The sequence below is a fragment of the Mobula hypostoma genome, chromosome 17 (assembly GCF_963921235.1).
Source record: "Mobula hypostoma chromosome 17, sMobHyp1.1, whole genome shotgun sequence".
In the NCBI taxonomy this organism is placed as follows: Eukaryota; Metazoa; Chordata; class Chondrichthyes; order Myliobatiformes; family Myliobatidae; genus Mobula; species Mobula hypostoma.
The window spans coordinates 47,075,220-47,101,074 of NC_086113.1; the positions used below are offsets into that span (position 1 = coordinate 47,075,220).

Consider the following 25,855-nt stretch of genomic DNA (forward strand, 5'->3'; position numbering starts at 1 on the left):
CCCTTTCTTTAACAACATTTAAAAATTACCTTTTAGTATTTTCTCATGTTTCAGTGTCAAAAATAATTTTATAAAGTTTGTGCTATTTTGTTACATGAAATCGTGCTCTAAACTGCAACTTGCTGTTGTTAAATTGATACTCAGGACTTCTTTTTAAGAACACTAACCCTACAAAATCATTTATTAACGAAATTAACATCAACAAGTTTCTTAAAAGAGCTTAGCAATTTTCTAAAAATCTAAATATACTGAAACAAACATTGCAAATCATCATTGTGCTGGCTCATCAAGAGTCTGATTTCAGACCTAGATTTAAGAAACATCTAAAAGTTCATCAGTTAAGATTGGATAATGCAAGCTAGTACCATCTGCAAATTAAATTAGTGGTTGCAAGACTGATGCCATGACTCTCGACTCTTCTCAGAAGAGTCAAACGTCATCCATCTCTCATCACTATGCAGCTCTTTTTTAAGAAAAAGAGTCACATACACACCTCACGCAGACTGTTAGGACAATTTTCTCTCTTATCAGCACTCCATAAGTTGTTTTTCTGAAACCGATTACGAATACCTTGCAGCTCTTTTTCACGCTCCTAGAATACAATTATAATAGCAAAGTCATAAAGAGGGAACATTTCAGGTATATTCAAAATGCTGTAGATGGAATTCAAAAATCATTTCAGAATAATAGTCCTCAATGTTAAGAAAAATCACAATGTTAATTATGCAACCAGAATTTAAAAAACAAAATTCAACTGAGTTGAAATGTTTTTGAAATAGGCATTCTTAAAAATTTTATAGAGTAATCTTCTGCTACAGATATACCCAAATTCATATTATACATTGAAAATTGTGTATTTCTCCCATTAAATGTGGCTCTTTTAGCACATGCAAAGGTATAGCATCCTAAAGCTCATGCTATGTAGATACAAAACTTTACTTTCAATTATCGTTTTGACTAATATGTGCAGCTATTGTTAAAGCAATATTAACACAAGAAAAAGAAATTATATCGTCAGTAAAGTACTTTTAAGTGTTTTGAGATTTTCAAACTAATGGATGGGGTTTCAAATATGCAAGCTTTTCTCTCCACTACACCACACAGCCCCACCCCAAGCTCAAACATAAGCTGAGACATTGTGGTCTTCATCTAGAAGCAAAGATAGAATCTGCAGTGAAGTCCCTAATTCAGACCTGTTTAAGTTGCTGAGTTAGATTTGCTGTACTGGAAAGCTCCTGCTGTTTAAGTAGCCGCTCCTGGATTGCTTTAGTGCTGGGAGTAACATTGGGAGTTCTCTGTCCAGGAGTGGATGGCGTAGGACTTGTCCCACTGTATTGTTGGCAGCGCTCACCGAAACGTTCCAGAAAAGATTTCACTCCTGAACCACCTTTAATTTATTTGAAAATAAGAAGCGTGTCACTTTATAATCCAACAACAGGTGAAAAGTGCATCAAGTGCACCCAATATGCCAAATACATTGCATGTCTTTAAACTTAGTTTTGTAACTACCAAATTTTAAACAGAAATAATTTATCGAATGTAAGAAGCAACTAACTTTTCTTTTAAGTGGATGCACCACATACATTTCCTCAAAAGTAATTGATAATATAAGGTTGATCCTAAAGTTAATTGTCCATAGAAAGCATTGTTTACATTTCCTGTAGCCCTTTATTTTCTTATCTTTAAGATGTATCTATTTCCTCTAAAAACTTGCAATGATCAGTATGCATAACCGTCTGAAGTACAGAAATCCAGAAAGTCATCACTCTCTATAAGAAGTTGTTATGCACCTCAGTTGAAAATGCCTGCCCCAAGTCTTTTAGCAATGTCTCCTTATTTGGGATTCTCACTTGTAAAAACACCTCAAAGTAAACCCTGTCACACCCCCTAAGGATCTTAAATTATAATAAGATCACCTCTTATTCTTCCAGACTCCAAATAATATAGATCTAAATTCTTTAGCCACTCAGAAGCCAAGCCATCACAGAAATTAATACAGTACATTTTAATGCCAGTACTATCTTTTTAAAATATGGGGACCAAAATTGTACAGAGTACAATTTGGGGCAACATAGTGACACGGGTGACGATTGTTATCTCACTGTGCCAGTGACCCACTTTCAAACTTGACCTTCCATGGAGTCCCTGCAGCCATGTGAGTTTTCAACAGGAGATCCAGTTTCATCCCGCATCCCAAAGATGTGCCCGTTGGTTGGTTAATTAGTAGTTGTAAATTGTCCCAAGTGTATAAGTGAGTAGTAGAATCAGGGGGAGTTGATGAGAGTGTGGAGAGAATTTTAGGCGTTGATGGTTGATGGCTGACATGGTCTCAGTGGGCCAAAAGCCCTATTTCATTGCTGTATCTCTCTATCATTTTATCAACACTTTCTATTAGCTGGAGCTGATGTGTGGCCTCACTTGTACCCTGTACAAATGTAACAATGCTTCCCTACACAGAACTGAAGCAAGCCACCATCCAAATGTAATCACCAATCTGTAGCAACATAATCTTCCCAGGCAGTGAGCCAGTTAGAGCCTTTTCAACTCGAGCATTCAATATGGGCAAAGATTGTAGAAAACAGTTAAAACAAAGCCAGTTATTAAATATGCAAATACTAAAACAGAAAGTCAAATTAATTATTTGCACAAGGCAAATATCTCCAGATAATTTGTTCCTTTGAGCCACATCTTAAAATCTTTTGGAAACTATCTTACCTGGGGTGGTCAAACTATTTCCAGACTGAGCAACTGTATCTCTCTTTGGTTGATCCTTAAACTCACTCTGACTCTGGGAACTTATCACTCTTGTTGCTAATGATTGTGTCTTCTCAGTTTTCGTCGGACCTGGCTGGAGCTGATGGGGGGCAAGTGCTCCTTTAGGTAACGGTGGCTTATTCTCTTGAGTTCTCTTTGAAGTGGGTGGAATCACCTTCGGTAAATGACTATTAGACTGAGTTGATTCCTGACAAAATAATTACCCAGAACAATTAGAATAGCACATTGATTTTCATTCATAAATCTCTCATTAACAGCTATCAGAGATTTTATTCAAGTTTCTATACATTTAAAGTCACTATTGCACCAAAAAGGGATTGAAATTTCCAGAAATCCCAACTTTTTTTTCAGTGGATTGAAGTTATAGTTATTTTCTTATAGTTATTTGAATGAAGCCCCCCCCCATACCTTTGACTACCAATCCATGAAATACAGTACTCTCTAGTCAAGGAGGCTTTACTTTGTCACTTGGGATCCATGGATCCCAAAAAATTCTGGCAGATAGATTTGCACGCTGTCCTTTCCTTCCAGATGGAGCTTTAGACTCAAAAATTCTTACTGCCTGCTGAGGTGGAGGTAAAGGTTCCGAGCTTTGCTTATTAGTAAAAAGGCTGTAGCAGCTGACCATTTGGGAAATGTTAGCATTGATTGTTCTTCATAAATGTTCAAACTAAAAAAAAACATTGTACTAACATTCCTAGTCATTATGCATTTTTAACTATACTACAGGACTCTATCAATAGTGATATACCAGTTATTATGCAAACACCATATGTGACGTAATTGGACTTAAATCAGGAAGCTACAAATAGGCTGCTATCCAGCAAACATTAAAAAAAACCTAGCAATTATCGATAATTAGTCAATAGTTTCATGTCAGAAAGTCCATAGGAGGGCATCCAGTGAGGATAAATAACCTCAAGTACAGTGGCAACTCAATCTTACATTCATTGTCGAAATTTAATCAGCATTTACTTTGAGTCATCTTTAAAAGCAGTAATTGGAACAATAAAATAGCAGGGAGTTGGTGCAAACAAAATGCAAGTACGCAAAAGGCATGGTATGCATTGCGGCAAATTCAAGGGAATAGGGAAACGTACTCAAGTAATATACATGACTGAGGACAGGCAACCCATCTTATTTAAATAATACAAACAGAAAAGAAAAGCAAAGCATTTCTTTAAGGATATCTGCTCATAAATCGCCATAAAGTATGGGGCAGCAGTTAAAGGCAAACACCACAGATCTAGCTAATTAGAAAATACTAAAACATCTCTTAGTGAGATGTACATTTTAAAGAATAACCCATTTACTTCTGGGATTTGAGCTTATTTGCAAACAAATTCACCTACCTGCGAGATGGTAGAAGTTGTTTTATTAACTGTATTTTCTAGAGGCCGTTGTGAGGAAATTACAGCCTGCTGGATAATACCACAGCTTTCAGTAGTAGCAGGATCTTTGTTCGTTGCAGAGGAAGCTGGTAAACAAGCAGTACCAGGCTGTCCTGGTGGCTTGTTATGCTTAATGATCGGATGGCTCAAGTCATCGTCCCAGGAGTTAATTGCTGCAGCCAGATTTGCAAGCCGTCCTTTCCTTCCAACTGGGGTTTTAGACTCAACAGTACTTACTGCCTGCTGAGGTGGAGGTGGAGGTGAAGCAGGCTTCCATGACTGTGTAGGTGTTACAGGTGAATCAATCTCATTACCTGTTGTGAAGATGCAAATCATGAAAAAAGAAGATACTTGAGGATCCGAATCTTTGTTTTAACATACGGAATTAATGAACGTTATGTCCTGAGCAGATAGCATTTGTAAAAATGTTAATGCATTTCTGCTAATCTAGAACTAGTATAATAAATAGAATTATCACCAGGTTACATTGCACCTTTGTCACATTTGTAAGTTTGATCAAGATATTAACAGTATATCTTTATGTCTCTAGCATACATAAAAGAAGAGTGAAGAATATTTCTAACACAAATTATTCTCTTCCAACTAAAAGGTTAAGACTTTTAGTTCAGGAAATGACTGCAATTTAAAATAATTTTCTTAGGTCCATTGAGATCCCTCTCATTTCTGGCTTTCCAACGAGGGAGTGGCTCCACGTTAGAATGAAAATTCGCTCCCAGCAAATACTTTCTCCTTTGACCATAACACTGCTGTCAGCAAAACACACTTTATTAATTACTTCACACACTAATAAAATGATACATTTCTCAACATATGGAGACAAAAATTGCATTCAAATTATATAATCTACATCCTAAAAGCCTATTTCATTGTCTAATATATTGGTGCCCTCCATATCAATCCCATGAAAAAGCTGAATTCTGCAACTAATAAACTGAGGAATACCAAAGGATTCAACTTGAGCACTCCTTTAATTTGTTTGCTGCATCAGTGTTCTCAAAACTTATTCATTACCTAAACAAAAAATAAGACCTTCCTCAAATGGCATGGACTACAATGATACAAATGAATTACGTCATTTCAGTGCACCCCCTGCATGTCATGAAACAAACAGCATGTTGAACAAAGTTAAGACAAAAATATATAAGGCACTTAATCCCAAATCTTTTCTCGTTAACAGTCAGCTACGTGGAGTTACAGACAGCACAGCTGCCTCATGGCTTCAAAGACCTGGATTAAATTCTAAACTTTAATATTGTCTGTATGGAATTTGCACATTCACCTTATTACCACAATGTTTGCTCAAGTTCTGTCCCAAATCCCAAAGGCATGCTAGTTGTTATGTTAAATTGGTTACAGTGAATAACCACTACTGTAGAGAGAGAATCAGGGGTTGTGCGTGAGAGAAAAAGTTGTAGAAAATAGGAGGTTTAAGAGTGAATGGGATTGATGGAATTACTCTGAGAAGTGACAGACTGAATGGGTGAAATCACTTCTTTCTATGTCAAAGAAATGCAAGATAAAAATCCTAATATTAGTTTGTATCTTAGATTTTACAGTTCATCCAAACTCTTATTTTCCATTACTTCAAAACAAAAGAACAAAGGCTCAAGTATACATAGAAACATAGAAAACATAAGCACAATACAGGCCCTTCGGCCCACAAAGCTGTGCTGAACATGTCCCTACCTTAGAACTACCTAGGCTTTACCCATAGCCCTCTATTTTTCTAGGCTCCATGTAACCATCTTAAAAGACCCTTTCGTTTCCGCCTCCATCACTGCCGCCGGCAGCCCATTCCACGCACTCACCACTCTCTGCGTAAAAAACTTACCCCTGACATCTCCTCTGTCCCTACTTCCAAGCACCTTAAAACTATGCCTTCTCGTGCTTGTCACAAGGGGTGCTGGGAACGGACCCAAATGTGAGACACAGACACTGAAGTACAAGGAACAGGACTTGACTAGAGTAGGGACGTGACAGGATTCCGCCAAGGAGCAGGGACAAGAACGCAGAGTTGGGCTAGGGAAAGCAGGACCAGGGTTAGGAACCATGGACTAGGAGACAAGGCATGGACTCCGAGCCTGAGACTGGACAAGGACCCAGCACCTGGGTCTTGCCTCGGGCTCGGACCCCAGAACCAGGCAAGGACATGACATGGCTTCAGGACAGGACGTGGCTGGGGTCTAGAAGCCTGAGCTTGGAGACAAGACAAGGCTCGGATTCTGAGCCCAAGACTGGACAAGGACCCAGAACCTGGGTCTTGCCTCGGGCTCGGACCCCAGAACCAGGCAAGGACATGACATGGCTTGAGGCTGGGGTCTTGGGTCTTGAGCTTGGCTTGGGATCCTCGAGGCTTGGGGTCTTGGGTTTTGAGCTTGGCTCTAATCCTCGAGGCTTGGGGTCTTGGGTCTTGAGCTTGGCTAGGTATCCTTGAGGCTTGGGGTCTTGGGTCTTGAGCTTGGCTACGGATCCTCGAGGCTTGGGTTCTTGGAGCTTGGCTTGGGATCCTCGAGGCCTGGGATCTTGGAGCTTGGCTTGGGATCCTCGAGGCTTGGGTTCTTGGAGCTTGGCTTGGGATCCTCGAGGCTTGGGTTCTTAGAGCTTGGCTGCAGAATGGTCAAGGCTAGGATTCTTGGAGCTTGTCTTCAAAATGCGGATGCTGATAACTCGGAGACCGAAGCTGAGAGACAGACTGGGAACTGAACATCAACATAGAGCTGGGACTTATCCTTCGACAAGCCGGGACTCAACTTCATCTCCACACCAAGGTGGGACAGGTCTCTCCGTCAGGTAATGGCAGAATGGCCAGACTTACCCAACAGAGGCATGGACAAGACAAGACAGGTCCCCCCCCTGCAGGGCAACGGCAAAACGGCCTGGCTTACCCCACAGAGGCGAGGACAAGACAAGACATGACCCCCCCGGGGCAACAGCAAGACGGCCTGACTTACCCACGGAGGAGAGGACAAGAAGAGACAAATACCAGAGAACAACAGACAGTTCCATCTCTGCTCCGGGGTAGCTCCAAGTCTCAGTTGAGCCAGCAACCTCAGCTGGCTACAGGAACAGCCGGATCCCTACCTAGCTCGGAGTGGCTGGCAGCCACTCAGCTGGCCCGGGAAACAGCCTAATCCATACCGGAAAGACTACTCCTACAAGTGGCAACAAGGTTCCATGAAGCAGTCGTCGTCCAACCAGGCCTAGAGATCACAAATGGTTTCATCAGCAGGTTGCTCCAAGGGGGACTGACAAGACAAACCAGCAGCCCACGCTCAATCCCAAGGCTACTTATATTGCAAGCCCAAAGATGGGAATCGGGTGCCAATGATTAACTCAACCAATGGACAGCTGGAAGACCCGGAGTCCTGAGCCCACGGACCGGACCGTGAACCGGAATGCGGACTTCACGGACCGGACCATGACAGTGCTAGCCATTCCAGCCCTGGGGAAAAGACTCTATTACCTTAAGTATGTAAGGTATTAAATATCCATGTTTTTAAAAAGGCATCAGCTTCCTTTTAATACTGAATATAGCTAGTTTTCTTTTGGTAGGGTTGCCCTTAATTTCACTACGGATGCTAAGATTTATAACAGTATGATTTTTTAGAGTAGTGATGCCTCTGTTATTTCAAATCATGGAAAATACAAGATGTGCTGAAAGTTCAATAATGCCTCGCTTTACAACCTAGCTTAACACACAGTTACTGAAAAATATGTTGATTGTAGTCTTTATACAGTATACATTTTTTAAACATTTCCTCTCCCACAATCCAGTGTGATTATTATAAGAACCACATTGCAATATGGACAGGTATTGCCATTTCTCACAGTGAATTGGTCAAAATTCTGGTACTCCTCACTAAGTAATCTTGCAGTGATTCAACAAGGCAGCTTAGGACAATCTTCAATTACTAGAGATGCTGATTTTATCAGTAACATCATACTTAAGCATGAATTAAATGCTCACTGAGCTCTAATGAAGAGCTGTGCTGCAGCTTCAGTGCATTGAATTCATAACCGTCATCCTCATCTTCCAACATTGTCCCCTGGCACAATACCCTCTTAAGGCTATTTTATTCATTTCACCCCTTTGTGTCTAATATATCAAAGACTTCTCTACAGTCCTTTGAAATACTTCCCAAAGGCATTTGACCTTATAGAGCAGTTAAACATGGGGGGAGGGGTAAAGTATCTTTTTAACTTATCTCAAATACATTCCAAAGTATTTTACTGCAGTTCATCTCAATCCTATTTCAAGCTATATTAGCTGGCAGATTAAAAGCTAGTATATTCAAGTCACTCTAAGATGTTATATTGGCAATATTAAAAGGCCACAAGAAGGTTACTAACAATTTTCATATTGAATGATGAGATGATTGCCTTCAGTTATACACAAATTCTTGCAATATCAGTGTTATGTCACACCCTAACAGCTGTATTTTCACCACATTGTCAGAAGTTCAATCCTCAGACAAATATGAATTATCTGGAGATAGAGAGGAAAATCCTCACCATTTTAACTTTGCATGCAATGGTTGTTCCTTTTATCATCATACCTTGATCTTTAGAACCCTCCATTAAATTGTCAAGTCTCCCCCTTTTACCAGGCAAGTGATTTTTTTTTTGTTCCTGCAAGGATGAGCAGCACAATTTTTTTCTCTGTAATGATTCTCCCACTGAGGTATAATGATGAGACAGAAAATATGATCGATGATAGAAGTGGCACTATTGTCCATTGTAGCTCTACCCCAGTACCTTTGACCTTACTATACTACCGTTGAGTGCGGTGGGAGCGAGTGCAGTCCATGTGAAGTATTTTTATAATTTGCCTTAAATACTATTCCAAAGAATAGTACTGCAGCTCATCTGCATCCTGAACTATCACAAGTAATATTTATTTATTGAAATACAGTGTGGAATAAACCCTCCCTTCCAGCCCTTCAAGCTATGCTGCCCAGCAATCCCCCAATTTAATCCTAGCCTAGTCACAGGACAATTTACAATGACCAATTAACCTACCGACCGGTACATCTTTGGACTGCGGCAAGAAACCAGAGCACCCAGAGGAAACGCATGTGGTCATGTACAAACTCCTTACAGGCAATGGTGGCAATTGAAACCAAGTCGCTGGTACTGTAAAGCATTGTGCTAACCACTACACTACCATGCCCACCCTTGTATTAGTTAGTACGTTAAAAGATACTTAAGGCACGCAAAGATATTATATTAGCACTAGGGTGCAGAGCCCTCTGGTGGTTGACATGTTCTACTATTACTTGTTAAAGAAGGGATTTTGTAATACCAGCACTAGTTGGATGCTTGTAACCCTGGGAGGAACTGTACTTCTTTTCTAATCTAGAATGCACTCCCCCACTACTTCCCTCCCCCCTCCCCCCCATTCAATGCTATTTCCATCTTAGCGACAGCACTAAAGGGATCCCTGGCATTCATTAGTGATGTCATTAACTAGACTGAGCAGTTATATTGAAATTTCATAAAAACAAATAAGCAAGCTTTTTTTAAAACTCATTCACTTACAAAATCTATTATAGAAGCAAGATGTTAAAAAAAACTAAGACCGATGAAATTTCATTATTGAAAAGAAGTCTGTCACAAATAGAAATAAATTCTATTTATTTACTTATTGAGATACAGCACGGAATAGGCCCTTCAAGGCATGTTGCCTAGCCTAATCACAGGACACTTTACAATGACCAATTAGCCTACCAACCGGTAGGTCTTTAGACTGTAGGAGGAAGCCAGAGCACCCATGAGGTCACGGGGAGAACATACAAACTCCCTTCAGGCAGCGGCAAGAATTGAACCCGGTCGTTGGTATCGTAAACACTGTGTTAACCACTACACTACTATACCACCCAATTTTTCAGGGCGGAGAAATTATATGGCAATTATGATGCACATATTTGGAAGCAAGGGACAAATCTCCTGGTGCATTGTACTTAAAGTGATACAACAGGTACATGCCACCTTCTGGTTAGCAATCCAACCAGTCCTGTTCACCGTTTCCTTATTAATCCCTCTATCCCTGAAACCTTTTTCATTGTGTCCATTATTTCCCCTTTGATTTCTTTTGACATTAGCCTATTCTAACGAGTAACGTAGTAGCTATAGAAGATAATTAACCTATAGGCATACTTTTGGGATGAGAGAGAAAATCAACATTGTCACGCAAAGAATGAGCAGACAACACCAAAGTCAGGATTGAACCTACGTTCCAGAAGCTGTGAAGGAGCAGCACTAACAGCTCAGTTCTATGGTGCCCCTGACATGTTGCAGTGAGCCATTTCCAAAAGCCTTCCACAAGCATTTGGCAAATCATGTCTCAAGATTACTTCTGACCCATTTATAAACTTACAATGTGATGTACCATCCTCTGAGCAACATCATGTGACTAAAAGACACTCAATGATTATAAATGTCAAAGTTCTTCTTTCCTTTGACCGGGACAAATCAAGAACTGTATGTATATATTCCTTCCTGGATACAAGATTTTGGGAAAATTAGGTAATTCTCACTGTTTCACTGTTAGACAACTTAACTTGAATAAGATTTTCTTAACTTCTAAGATAAAAATTTAAAGCTACTTATTTTCGTTTTAGATTTATTTTGCTGCTTGCCACATAAACCTCAAATTCATGCCTTTTGCCCAAGACAGATTTTCTTTGTCCTAAGACGCATGACCATATCTTCCAGCTGCTAATACTCTACATTCTGGAAGTGCATCCTTAGACATTTCTACATATTTGTCCTCATTTTTGACATTCCTTGAAACTTGATTTGACCAAGCTTGGTCAGTTGTCCTATCATGTCTTGGGTTCAATCTTATTTTCATTTTTCTCTTTTAAAACTGCTCAGTGAGGCATCTTGGGATGATTTAAAGTACCATCTGTGTACTTTACAAATGCAAGTAGTCTTGGGAAAGACCCAAATCCAATATTACAATTCTGAATATCTGAAAGAAGCATTATTTTAAAAGAGAAAGCAAGAAACAAGCCACATTGAAATTGATAGTCATAGTCTAACAGAATCAAACTATACCTTCAGAGTCCCATGTACGCAACTGCTGTGCTAGCTTTTGCATCCGATTCTTCAGGGATGTAACTGGGAGTGCATCTTGTTTCACCCTCTGTTCTTCCTGTTCGTTAATTAATTGCCTCGGTTGACTTGAAGATTGAGCAACAGAAGCAATCAGAGATGGAGATTGTGCAACAGGATTGATGGCGGGTGGAGTCTGTGCAACGAATTCAGTCATGGGAGTGTTTGGTTCTTCATTTTCTATGTCTTGGATTGGGGTTTCCATTTTATCTGAACAACGTTTTTTAGATGGAGAAGGATTGGTTGATGTTTTTGCTGAATATAAAAAAAAATCAATTAAATACGCAAAATTTTGTCGAAGATAGAATATGCAATAAATTATGGAGACTATTTGCCTATGGAGACGAAATATATAAAAGTACAACTTGAAAATCATGTATAAATTATAATTTAGTGTGTTTACATTATGATTTCTTTAATAATTAGAGGTTCGCCTTTTAATTGTGTTCACATCTCATCTCTCCCAGTCCATTCAAGTGCCTCTGATCAATAATCCCCATACTTGTGTGGATATTACCCACTATTATTAATCTTACACTCAAATAATACTGCATCCATCTTGATGGCAAAAGTAATTACATATCTTAATGCAACAGCAGTAACTAGTGGCAACAATTTGAGTTACATCACTCAAAGTATGTTATTTTACGTAAAATCATGGATTTATTTTCCCCACAGAAATACTTTTGGCATATTCTTCATTTGTCATGACCACCAAAGGCTTTAACAGTCAATAAGATATTCATAAAATAGTATCACAGAAATTAGTTATTTGTGTTAACATGTCTACATAATTACTTACTTACACAAGAAATTGCAAAAAAAAACCAAGATCAAGCAGCACATGGAGGCAACCAAAGTAATCTATCCTGCTTCCATCTCCTGTTTAACAATTCTCTCCTTATCCTACAATCTAAAAATCAGGAATATTACAAGTAGCTCTATCAAAAAAAAAACAGAAAAGGTGATGAATTCCTTATTTTACTGTCCTTTGCTCTTGGGAAAACCTATCTGGCTTTATAATACAGTAAATGCAATATTTGCCAGTGGCATGCACACCCCAATAAGAAAAAAACACTAAGTAACCAAAACCAGTGTTTTATTTTTCTTTCTTGCCTTTACTTTGCTTTAAATATCTATACAATTTTGCCCCAGAATCTGTTATTCTGAAGGAAAAAGACTTGCATGTTCTTCATATTTGTAATTTATCATAACAAGCAATACACGAGTGAATCATATTAACCCTATTAAGAAAAAAAGCTGGTTAAGCACCGGGAATAAAGGGACTTTTCACCAACATGTCATCACAGTACATCATTGTTTAGATTTTTTAAGGTACATTATGAATATTCCATTCAGTTAGTCTGCTCTGAGCTCAAAAAGAACAGTTCAACTAGAAAAATACAGCTATCAAGAGGCATACAATAGGATATTATGTTTAACTCAGAGACACACTTAGGAGAATAAAGACCAATCTATATTGGGTTGACTTGGTTTCTGATTCCATGCCATTAATTATAAAGTAGTTGTGGCCTAACACCAGTTCCCCATCCAGATTTTCTTCCATTCTCATGACTCCTGCCACCCAATCCTATAACCATGGATTTTTCCTTGAATCCCCACAACTTCAGCTTTAACTGTTTCCCTCTGGTTTAATTTAGACAGTCATGTTTAATTTATTTGTTGAAGTACATGCCTCAGAATTATAACAGTTCCTCAAGACACTGAATGAGGTACATCTCATTTCTAAATCTACATGAGGCAGGAGGAGAAGATGGCGGTGCGACGCAGCACACGCAGCTCTCCGGTGAAATGATATCGTATTTGTAAGTAGGATGTCATGCACAATTCTGATTTGATGGAGACAGACGTGAGAAGGCACAGAGGAACATCTGCAGAAATTTTTGAAATGCCCGGTTCGCTGCCGCTGCTACTGTGCGATCGAGAGTTTCCGGAGGGAAGGCCCCAAAATCCCCGGCTTTGCCTGCTGCTGGCGACTGAGGCTGGGGTCGAAGCGTTCGGCAGAGATGGTGCTCGGTACTCGGTACTCGGTGTTGGAGGGCTGATCGGAGCTCGAAGTTTTCAGACGACTCAGAGTCGGACTGTGGTCGGGCATGGCAGGGAGAGTTTTTTTCCTTCTCCCGTCTGCATGGGATGTGGGACTTTCGAGAGACTTTGAACTTTTTGACTGTGCTCACAGCCTGTTCTTCATCATTGTGGTATTGATGCACTGTTGTAACTATATGTTATAATTATGTGGTTTTTGTTAGTTTTTCAGTCTTGGTCTGTCCTGTGTTTCTGTGATATCACACCAGAGGAATATTGTATCATTTCTTAATGCATGCATTACTAAATGACAATAAAAGAGGACAGTGTGTACTCATAACCTAATCTAATGATTCAAGCAATAATCAGATGAAACAAATCTTGAACCAATGATAGAGACTACATAAGCACAAAATGCCAATTTTTGGGGGGTGGGGAGAGGGAAAGATGATTACAACTTCAAATATTCAGATATTTTGCATGATTCAATCAATATCTGCAGAATTGAACTGCTTTTGAATGATAGAAAGCAAAAACTCCATCCAAACAGTTGGACCTTTTAACCCATTGTTTTAACCCATATTATACCCAGTTCCCCTGCTCAGCTAGAAGTTCATCACATTGAGAACACATCACATAAATTTAGCACCCTGTGAATGAGCTGGAAAATCATAACACAAAATGAATTTGAACCATTAAAACCATTTTAGCCAATTGTAAATACACATTACTGAAGGGAGCACCTTCACTTTTCATGGTTAAGGCTTCAAATAACTAGTAAATGGTAAAACTTCCCTGTAAACTGTAAATTGAGTAGATGTAGTGTATTACTTCTTCAAAACAAAGGATTTCTGTTACAATTCATATGAAGACTTCAGGATATCCTTCCTCAGAATCAAGTACACAGCAACAAAGCTCATACCTTCCTCAGAAACTTCCGATGGTTGGTTGTTAGCCTCAGACAAAGGGTCCCTAGATCTTTTCACAATTTGCCGAACGGCTTTTGATGGCCTCTCAGCCATTTTCCTCTGCAGATTCTCTCGTCGAGCTCGAGTTCGTTCAAGTAATTTCTAGAATAGGTAACAATTCAGTGTATTGTCCACAGCCTCAAAATCAGATCACATTATACAAACATTAAGCAAATTGCATTACTTCATTCAGTTAAAACAATAAGCAAATCACATTACTTCATTCAATAAAACAATAAGCTTTTATTTTATTTTAAAAAGACAAGCTGAGTACAGAAACATTCTTCGTACATCAGGAATGACATCTATAACGGCAGTTATATGAGGAATCAGCCCATATTTTATCTCAGCTTGATTAGAAATAGTGTATCCTGAAAAAAGTCATGTGTAGATTTCTAATATTACATATAATGCACAATCATGGATTTAAATGAGGTTTGGTGTTTCTGTAGTCATCATAAATACTTCTGATATATTAATCAATATTGCAGAGTAAGGCTTTCAGTAGATTAGTACATTTCTAACAAAAGTTTAGAAAAGATTGTTAAACCATTTTTTAATCTTTTGGTCTTGTGAAAAGCAGTGTCTGAGAAAAATCACAACAGAATTCTCTGTTTAGGAGGAAAGTTGTGTAAAAAAAAATGAAGTAGAATGTATAAATGCAAATCCAAACATTCTTGCTCATTTGTTCACTGCTGTAGACCTGAACTATTACAAAATATGATGACAATTAGCTCATAATGTATGTACATTCAGAGCATTCATCTTACATTCAGCAGCACCCTACAGTTAAGAGTCAAAAAAAAACCACAGTATTAAGGGTGTGGTACAAGGAGTAAAGTCCAGAACATTTCCTGAGTGCCAATTAACAGCACATTTGTTGTTTTCTCTGCAAGATAGGTAAGATTTGTTGTTGTATATTAATGTATTAACAACTAGATTTCAGCTTTATGGATGTAATTCAAATCCTTCTCCAGATGAAACAATATGATTTTCTGTAGTGGCATTTACCTTGTTAAGAATGATGACAAGTTGCTGTATGTAGGTGAGTTACTGGAAGAAAAGTGGTTTGAAGCTAGCAGTGCAGTCATTAGCAAATTAAGGTGCTGAGTTAAAGTGTGTAAATTTGTTATTTTTCTTGTATAGTAAAACTAATAAAATAAATAAGGTAGAAGAAAATGGTGATGAAACACTAGTGAATCAAATATGATATTCTTATTTTTCTCAACTAATTTCTACTTTGTCTGTTCAACATGTTTAGCATACAGAAAATGATGCCTCCAGTATCTTCTGCTTATTCAGAAATTTTCCCCAAACCAGTTTGAAACCACTGTTTAAGGTACAAAACAATTGTTTCAAGAGGATAGCCTAAAGAAGCATACAATGACCTCCATCAATCCACTTTCTTTCTGGTAATTCACCTTCACAGATTATAGTTCAAGGCTAGGTGAAAAGTGATATAAAAGATCGTCATGGTATATTGGTTTCCAAATGCTTATTTTCTTCTGTAGTTGTTCACATACCAACTGGTTCAAGAACACAACAAACTAAAAAGATGATAATAAGAGATCATTAGAGTACAGCCAACTAGGACATTGGGAAGGATGAAAGGACAGTAAGCTTGATATCATTTTGATTGTTCATGGCTTCTCTTTCCAGTTAGCTGCCTAATTATCCATAACTATTCATGACTGGGTGTGTCAAAATTAAGTCTTTGATCTGATCATGTTTTGTACTTAGGCAATCTCTTGGGGTCAGGAATTACATGATTCCACAAAACTTAAAACATGGAAAAGGCCAAACAGTAAATTCCTGACAAACTGCGTTTATTGTTTGGCACCCTACTGTTTAATCATGCGCTGAAATTGCACTGCAGGTTGGTGGATTTGGGGCCAGACAGGAACATTGTTATTGACCAAACCCTGTATTTATTGCTTTTGGTGTGGTCTTCGTATTCATCAATTTAGGATTATGACGATGACAAAGTATTATGCTAAACTAGAGAATGAGAAGGCATACAATACTGCTGCTACTTATTCCAGCAACACACACAAAATGCTGGTGGAATGCACCAGGCCAGGCAGCATCTATAGGAAGAAGTACAGTCAATGTTTCAGACCCACACCCTTCGTCAGGACTAACTGAAAGAAGAGATAGTAAGAGAGTGGGAGTGGGAGGGGGATGGGGAGATCTGAAATGATAGGAGGAGACAGGAGGCAGAGGGATGAAGCTAAAAGCTGGAAAGTTGATTGGCAAAAGGGATACAGAGCTGGAGAAGGGAGAGGATCATGGGATGGGAGGCTTGAGGAGAAAGAAAGGGGGAGGGGAGCACCACAGGAAGTTGGAGAGCAGGCAAGGAGTTACTGTGAGAGGGAGAGAGGGGGAGAGGGTGAGGGTGAGGGAGAGGGAGAGGGAGAGGGAGAGGGAGAGGGAGAGGGAGAGGGAGAGGGAGAGGGAGAGGGAGAGATACAAAAATATAAATAAATAAGGGATGGGGTAAGAAGGGGCATTAACGGAAGTTAGAGAAGTCAATGTTCACGCCATCAGGTTGGAGGTTACCCAGACGGGATATAAGGTGTGGTTCCTCCAACCTGAGTGTGGCTTCATCTTTGACAGTACAGGAAGCCATGGATTGACATATCAGAATGGGAATGGGATGTGAAATCAAAATGTGTGGCCACTGGGAGATCATGCTTTCTCTGGCAGACAGAGCGTAGGTGTTCAGCGAAATGGTCTCCCAGTCTGCGTCGGGTCTCACCTCCACCATCAATTCTGCTCTCAAACACATTTCTCCCATTTCACGCACATCTGCTCTCACCCCATCCTCCCGCCACCGCACTAGGGATAGGATTTCCGTTGTCCTCACCTACCACCCCACCAGCCTCCAGCTCCAACATATGTTTCTCCGGAACTTCCGCCACCTCCAACGAGATCCCACCACAAAGCACATCTTTCCCTCCTCCCCATCTTTCTGCTTTCCACAGGGATCACTCCCCACGCGACTCCCTTGTCCATTTGTCCCTCCCAATCCCTCCCCACCGATCTCCCTCCCCGCACTTAACCTTGTAAGCGGAACAAGTGCTACACCTGCCCTTACACTTCCTCCCTCACCACCGTTCAGGGCCCCAGACAGTCCTTCCAGGTGAGGCGACACTTCACCTGTGAGTCGGCTGGGGTGATATACTGTGTCCGGTGCTCCTGGTGCGGCCTTCTATATATTGGTGAGACCCGATGCAGACTGGGAGACCATTTCGCTGAACACCTATGCTCTGTCTGCCAGAGAAAACAGGATCTCCCAGTGGCCACACATTTTAATTCCACATCCCATTCCCATTCTGATCTGTCAATCCATGGCTTCCTGTACTGTCAAGATGAAGCCACACTCAGGTTGGAGGAACAACACCTTATATTCCACTTGGTTAGCCTCCAACCTGATGGCATGAACGCTGATTTCTCTAACTTCTGTTAATGCCCCTCCTCCCCTTCTTACCCATCCCTTATTTATTTATTTGTTTGTTTGTTTGTTTATTTTTCTCTCTCTCTCTGTCCCTCTCACAATGACTCCTTGCCTGCTCTTCATCTTCCTCTGGTGCTCCCTTCCCCCTTTCTTTCTCCCCAAGCCTCCCATCCCATGATCCTCCCCCTCCTCCAGCTTTGTATCCCTTTTGCCAATCAACTTTCCAGCTCTTAGCTTCATCCCTCCCCCTCCTGTCTTCTCCTCTCATTTTGGATCTCCCCCTCCCCCTCCCACTTTCAAATCTCTTACTATCTCTTCTTTCAGTTAGTCCTGACGAAGGGTCTCGGCCCGAAACGTCGACTGTACTTCTTCCTATAGATGCTACCTGGCCTGCTGCATTCCACCAGCATTTTGTGTGTGTTGCTTGAATTTCCAGCATCTGCAGATTTCCTCGTGTTTGCTACTTATTCCACACAGCTTTTCATATTTTTAGTTTCTGAATCTAACTGATATGACATGATGGGTGTGGTACATAATATGGGGTGGTCACAGTGAGAAAACACCATAATATTTCAACAGGAAACATGGAATGATCTTCCAATCCATAGGTACAGACAGGTGCATTTTCAGCTGGTTGAAGTGACAACAAAATCAAGTAACTTTATTCATTGTCTTTAATTCTCTCGCCATCCGCAGCACATCCAATCAGAATGTGGCCAGCTTATTTGGTGATAATACTACCAATTCATACCAGAAGCTTAATACAGAAGTCTTCCACCCAGACTACAATGACATTCTGTGCATTTGTTTCCAGAGATGGAGAAATGGGATGGAGGTGTCAGAAATGGGCCAAGAGAATTTAAGGGCAGGATGAAAGATGGAAGAAAATTATTGAAATTATGAGCTCAGTATGGGTGCATAAAGCAACACCAATGCAGTCATCTGTTGAGGGTGAGGACCAGTTCTGCCAGACGGAGGCTGGTGGTGGTGGAAGGAATTGGTTGGTTCTTTTATTGAGAAAGAAGGGGAGAGCTTTAAGGCCTTCTTGATGGGGGATAAAAGTGTAGGAGGACTGGACATCCATTGACGAAAATGGTAAGGGCCAAAGAATTGAAAGTTAGCGAGGAGGTCAAGAGCATGAGAAGTGCCGCGGAGGTAATTGGGAAGATACTGAACCAAGGGGATAGAATGGAGTCAAGGTATGAGGTCATGAGTTCAGTGGAGCAGGAGCAGGCAGAGATAATGGGCCTACCCAAACAGTCAGATTTGTAGATCTTGGGTAGGAAGTAGAAGCTCTGGGAAAAGGAATTAGTGAAGACAAGGACCTGTATTTGGGCTATATGGCTCTACAACAATGGAAAAAATGTACACACCAGTGTACACATTTCACTTCATTCTATCAACAAGTTCTTTGTACTGAGGAATTAGGTAAGTACAATCAGACCCTGTGGTCAGGAGTTCCATATTTTCCACACTCATCATCAAAAGAAATTCCTCTTTAATTCTTATAAGGCTGGTTACTATTAAATCTAATATTTATAATCAAACTTCAACTACCCCAAATACACACAAGTATTTCCTTAAAAAAAGAAAAAGAAAACTTCAATTTCGACCTTTATATAACATGACAATTTGGCATATGCCATTTTCCAATGATTCATCAGGTTTGCTTGTAATCAGCTGCATTTACAGCATTTCATCACGTTGAATCACATTCCAGATTTGTTAGACTGCACTACACCAGAATATTTTGGTTGAAGCAGCTGGATCTCATTCAAGAATACAGTTCAGCATGTGACTAGAAATTCAAATTCTATTGGAGCAAACAGCATACTGAACCAAAGTTTCAAAGATATTAGGTGATACAATAAGCTTGAAACATTTTCCAATCTCTCAGAGCCACCATATACATTAGTCAAGAGGCACAAACCACTGACATTTCATTAAAAGAATCACTGAGGAATGGAAAAATATCTTAAATCAAATTATTTATTGCTTATTCTATAAATCAAAAGAAGTTGGAACTCAAAAAGGAAAGTGAGAATATACCCTTCCAAGTTAGACTGTTAAATGAAGTGCACCCAACAGTCAGTATTACACAGTTTTAAATGTTATTAAATTTTGAATAAAAATAATAGAACTAATTAATACAGACCAGGTTGCATAAAGCAAAGGGAATATGGTCTCACCTAATCAGAGATATTTAATTTGTTCTGCTAATTCTTGTCCACCTTCTCTTAGGTTCTCTTTCCTAGTTCTGATGAAGTGTTCCTATCTTGAAGTGTTATCTCTTTCTCTTTCCAGACAATCGATATGATATGTTGTACTGTATACGTATGTAGCACTTTCTATTTCCAGCATCTAGTTTTCTGATTTTATAAGAAATAGACTGTGACCAAACACTGTCACTTCAGTCGCCACTGCTTTCAGAGTTAGGTCTCCATCTGAACAAGAAATGGGCAATTTAAAAAAAATCTTATTCTCAGAATCTATATTTTATTCACTTTAATACGTTATGCCAATCCATGCCATCCTTCTAGATTGGTTCACTCACAACACGCTGGAGGAACTCAGCAGGTCGAGCAGCATCCATGGAAAAGATTGGTCGACATTTCGGGCCTGAACCCTTTGTTAGGACCTGCTGAGTTCCTCCAGCGTGTTGTGAGTGTTGCTTTGACCCCAGCATCTGCAGATTATTTTGTGTTTACTTCTAGATTGGCTTATGCCTGTAGAAAGCATTTGGAGCTACAAGACCTAGGCTTGTGTGGTGGAAATATTAAGTTGCAAATTAACAGGTTAAAACTTAATTACTATTTTTCTTGGGAACATTCATACTGACTCATAGAAAATGATAAGAAATCAATGCTCATAAGTAACTCAAATTTAACTTTAAACTAACTGAGCTTCCTTAATTTTGAACTGTTTAAAATTAACTTCCTTAATTTTAAAAATGAATTGCTGATTTCGCTTTCTCTCTATTCTCTTTGTATATGCAGTACAATAACAATAGGAATCAAGATGGAAAATTTAGAATCTCAAAAGAATCCCCTGTGACCTGTAATAAAAGAAATCCCTTCAAAACAAATCCAACAATTACAGAGTAAGAAGTCATCAATCATTAGGATGTCAATATAACTGCAAGTGCAAATGGCCAAGAAAAAAAACACACATTAACTATGTGGAGGGCTGTCAGAGGTTACAGCAGCACATTGATAGGATGCAAAACTGGGCTGAGAAGTGGCAGATGGAGTTCAACCCAGATAAGTGTGAGGTGGTTCATTTTGGTAGGTCAAGTATGATGGCAGAATATAGTATTAATGGTAAGACTCTTGGCAGTGTGGAGGATCAGAGGGATCTTGGGGTCTGAGTCCATAGGACACTCAAAGCTGCTGTGCAGGTTGACTCTGTAGTTTGGAAAGCATACGGTGCATTGGCCTTCATCAATTGTGGGACTGAGTTTAGGAGCAGAGAGGTAACGTTGCAGCTATATAGGACCCTGGTCAGACCCCACTTGGAGTACTGTGCTCAGTTCTGGTCGCCTCACTACAGGAAGGATGTGGAAACCATAGAAAGGGTGCAGAGGATATTTACAAGGATGTTGCCTGGATTGGGGAGCATGCCTTATGAGAATAGGTTGAGTGAACTTGGTCTTTTCTCCTTGAAGCAACGGAGGATGAGAGATGACCTGATAGAGGTGTATAAGATGATGAGAGGCATTGATCGTGTGGATAGTGTGAGGCTTTTTCCCCGGGCTGAAATGGCTCACACAAGAGGGCACAGTTTTAAGGTGCTTGGAAGTAGGTACAGAGGAGATGACAGGGATAAGTTTTTTTTTAAAACGCAGAGAGTGGTGAGTGCATGGAATGGGCTACTGGCGACGGTGGTGGAGGCGGATATGATAGGATCTTTTAAGAGACTCCTGAATAGGTACATGGAGCTTAGGATAATAGAGGTAACCCTAGGTAATTTCTACGGTAAGACATGTTTAGCACAGCCTTGTGGGCCGAAGGGCCTGTATTGTGCTGTAGGTTTTCTATGTTTCTATAAGCAATCTTGCAAGTAAAAGCACTAAAAGAATTGGTGAAGCTTTTCCATTTCATTTGTGCATCATGGATTACCATAGCCAGTATAGCCTCAAACGTGAAAATAGGTACCATCTTTTCCAAACCTTCATTGTTATGGATACCACACACCTAACTAACTTCACAGAACGAAACACAAATTCAAACTGTTTGGAAAATAGCAGCTCTGCATTTCTATGAGAGAATCAGTGAGCTAGTGTATGCAATAGTATCCCGTTAGTGGTATTTCCTACTCGAACAAACCCCATAAGTACCTTATGAACAAAGACAAGACATAACTGAAATTTCAATTTAAAACCAACCAATTGTGCTTTTGTCCATGCAGGGAAACATGACTCAATCTTATTTTAGCTACTGACTCACTGTACTGTCTGCTGTTCATTAGCTCAGTCAAAATTTGTATCTCTTCCCCCACCCAGATACATACGATCTATTATGAAAGATCAGCCCCAATACTTCCTAATTACAAGAGCAAAGCATGAGGGATTGAAATTCTCATAGTAATCTTATTTGGGGGAAAAGCTGCAGATCATTTATTCCCTAATGAATGCCAGCTGTTAATGTTGCTGCTTCACATTCCAAGTTTGATCCCAACTTTGGGTACTGTCACTGGAGTTTGCACATTCTCTGTGATCACATCAGTTTAACACAATCCCAAATTTTTAACAGGCTAATGGCAAAAAAAAGAGTTGATGGGCATGTGCAAGAGAAAATAATACTCTAGGGAGGGAAATAAAGGGGATTGCCCTTAGGAGAACCTGCAGTGATCCAATACCCTCTTAATATGTCATAAAATTACACTGAAGTGGTCAAAAATCAAATGCTGGTAGCACATCATATGAAAATTATTATTAATGGAAACTCAAGCTTAATGGAAGTATTATAAAACAAAAACTGAGCAACATGCAAGAAACAAAAGGAAATGTTCAAAATCTGAATGGTGTGCAAAATAAGGGCTAGATATTGTCAAGTCTTCCAGTCTACAGGGACAAAAAGCAAATGACATTTGCTTTCAGCCCTCGTGGTGGGTACACGCCCAAAACTACGTAGCTGTCATTTCAGTTAACAGAAGTTGGACAACCCTCCCTACGCTCCCAAGAGATTATCAGCTGCCGATTTGCAAGTCTGAATAAAAGGGTTCCTGCGGCAAAAAAAGTACTTCCTATTATTCTGGACATCCACGGTATTAAATGCTACCGAATAATACTCCGCATTTAATATGACATTGCCCATAGGCTATTTCACTCAGGGCTCCAATGCATTGATATTATTGATCTGGAAGTCTGTTTAATAACTACCTTATTCGGGATATTTGATCCTTACTTTAGGGAGAACTGATTATGCATGAATAAGAGAACCTATACCCTGGATTTGGGCCAGTGAGATTCATCATGCAGAATAAAGCGAATCTAGTGCTGGATTATTTTAATGGGGCAATATTTAATGGCGTTACTAAATTGAGATTGGGGCTCTTGCAGAATGGGGGGGGTGGAGGGATCGAGTTGCCCCATGAATTCATTACACGGCAGGACCAGAAGAATAAGTTAGTTCATGATTCGGGGGAATCGCCGGTGCAATCCTGACCGACAAAGAGGTGTGCCCGACCGAGTGATGACTAGATGCGGTGCTGTGGGGTGACAGCCCCTCCATTTCGCCCGAGCTCATGCCTCAGGAAGTTGCGGGCGGACAGGTCTCACCTACCTCGGTAAACGGATCCATAGTGCCTGCGTGACGCGACAACCCGACCCTCCGCTGCCGATCGCTCAGTCGCTCCGGCTCTTCCGCTCTCCTCGCGCTGATCCGCTCCGGCAGTTCAAAATTTGAAATTGGGCGCCGCCAACCGTGAGACTGAAGGACGATGGGAAGCAATAGCCTGCGCGAGCGCCGAGTGACGGACAAACACCCGCGGACCAATTGAAAGCGGTGAGCGGGCAAGGCCTGCGTTTTGATGGACACGTGAAGCAGCCAATCACAAGGCGGCGACTATCCTCGTTCACAATGGTGAGTTTGTGGACGGTTCACGGATCATGACAACGAGGGGCTGCTGTTGACGGATAAAGCTATAAATGGGAAAACTGTCGGGAGTTTGTGGGTTTGGTTTTTGCTGAATAGTCGCAATAGGGCAGGAAGCTTGTCGAATCCGAGTAGGATTTGTAAGCGCTCCCCACTCCCCTCAGCTAGGCAGATTCTTTCAGGAAACGTATTTTCCTGATCACATCATTGAATCCATTGCAAACTGGAAAAAACATCTAAAAATCTAACCCCCTTGCTGCATAAAGTATTCTTCTCTTTTGTTAGTTTTGAGTCTTAATTCATTATATAATCCTCTTGGAAGGAACAATCTATCTGAACTCGAGTAATTTGAAATCCCTCTGTCAGATCTCCTTGCAACTTTTTCCAAAAACAACCTTAACTTCACAAATCTAACTCTCTTTTAATAAATTTCCTTTGCACCTTTCCAAAAGCCTCTACAATCTTTCTTAATGTGTACCCCAGAACTTTGCACAATATCTATGAGAATATAATGAGCAATATGGATAGAGGGAAATGAATGGATGTTATATGCTTGGAAGGCATTTGATAAATTTATTGCATATAAGACATCCATAAAGATAAGGATCCATGAATTGGAGATAATATATTAGCAAGGATAGAGGATTGGTTAACCAACAGAAGGCAGAGAGTTGAGATAAATGTGTATTTTTTTCTGGTTGGCACTCATTCTTGAGCTGGTGTTCGACCCTTAACAATTTGGAAGAGGGGACTGAATATAGTGAACCTTAAGTTTACTGATACAACTAGATTGAGTGGAAAAACAAAATGTGCAGAGGCATCAGAATCAGGTTTATTATCACTGGCATGTGACATGAAATTTGTTAACTTAGCAGCAGCAGCTCAATGCAATACATAATCTAATAAAATAAATAAATAAACAAACAAACAGACAAACAGTTAAATCAGTTACAGTATACATATATTGAATAGATTAAAAATGTGCAAAAAAAATACTGTATGGTAACAAAAGTGAGGTAGCGCCCAAGGGTTCAATGTCCACTTAGGAATTGGATGGCAGAGTGGAATAAGCTGTTCCTGAATTGCTGAGTGTGCGCCTTCAGGCTTCTGTACCTCCTAGCTGATGGTAACAATGAGAAAAGGGTATTCCCTGGGTGCTGAAGGTCCTAAATAATGGATGTTGTCTTTCTGAAACACCGCTCCTTGAAGATATCCTGGGTACTTTCTTGGCTAGTACCCAAGATGGAGCTGACTAGGTTTACAACCTTCTGCAGCTTCTTTCAGTCCTGTGCAGTAGCCCCTCCATACCAGACAGTGATGCAGCCTGTCAGAATGCTCTCCATGGTACATCTATAGAAGTTTTTGAGTACATTTGTTGACATGCCAAATCTCTTCAAACTCCTAATTAAATATAGCTGCTGTCTTGCCTTCATTATAACTACATTGATATGTTGGGACCAGGTGAGATCCTCAGAGATCTTGACCCCAGGAACTTGAAACTGCTCACTCTCTCCACTTCTGATCCCTCTATGAGGATTGGTATGTGTTCCTTCGTCTTACCGTTCCTGAAGTCCACAATCAGCTCTTTCGTCTTACTGATGTTGAGCGCCAGGTTGTTGCTGTGACACCACTCCGCTAGTTGGCATATCTCACTCCTGTACGCCCTCTCGTCACCACCTGAGATTGTACCAACAATGGTTGTATCATCAGCAAATTTATAGATGGTCTTTGAGAGTAGAGCAGTGGGCTAAGCACACATCCTTGAGGTGCGCCGGTGTTGATAATCAGCAAGGAGGATATGTTATCACCAATCCACACAGATTGTGGTCTTCCAGTTAGGAAGTTGAGGATCCAATTGCAGAGGGATGTGAAAAGTCTGCAGAGCAATACAGATAGGTTAAATGAGTGGGCAAAGTTCCAGCTGGGTAAATGTGAGGCCATCCACCTTGAAAGGAAAAATAAAAAATCAGCTTATTACTTAAATGG

The 25,855-nt window shown here is 40.2% G+C and overlaps 2 protein-coding genes across 4 annotated transcripts in view; one reads left to right on the forward strand and one right to left on the reverse strand.

The window, feature by feature from the left end:
* anln (anillin, actin binding protein) overlaps positions 1-23,686 on the reverse strand; it is a 65,666-nt gene extending 41,980 nt beyond the window's left edge. Inside the window, exons 1-7 of one of the 2 annotated variants that reach the window (XM_063069853.1) lie at positions 23,558-23,686; positions 14,272-14,419; positions 11,247-11,558; positions 4,128-4,480; positions 2,716-2,962; positions 1,194-1,387; positions 494-592 (exon numbers count right to left, since the gene is read on the reverse strand). In XM_063069853.1, coding sequence (XP_062925923.1) covers positions 494-592; positions 1,194-1,387; positions 2,716-2,962; positions 4,128-4,480; positions 11,247-11,558; positions 14,272-14,419; positions 23,558-23,575 — 1,371 coding nt within the window. In that variant the 5' untranslated portion in view covers positions 23,576-23,686. Of the gene's footprint in view, positions 1-493; positions 593-1,193; positions 1,388-2,715; positions 2,963-4,127; positions 4,481-11,246; positions 11,559-14,271; positions 14,420-19,963; positions 20,223-23,557 lie in introns of those variants that run through there. The other variant, XM_063069854.1, reaches the window with a different exon arrangement.
* matcap2 (microtubule associated tyrosine carboxypeptidase 2) overlaps positions 15,181-25,855 on the forward strand; it is a 109,567-nt gene continuing 98,892 nt past the window's right edge. For both annotated transcript variants that reach the window (XM_063069857.1, XM_063069862.1), the window contains exon 1: positions 15,181-15,217. The gene's annotated coding sequence lies outside the window, so the exon portion shown is untranslated. The remainder of the gene's footprint in view (positions 15,218-25,855) is intronic.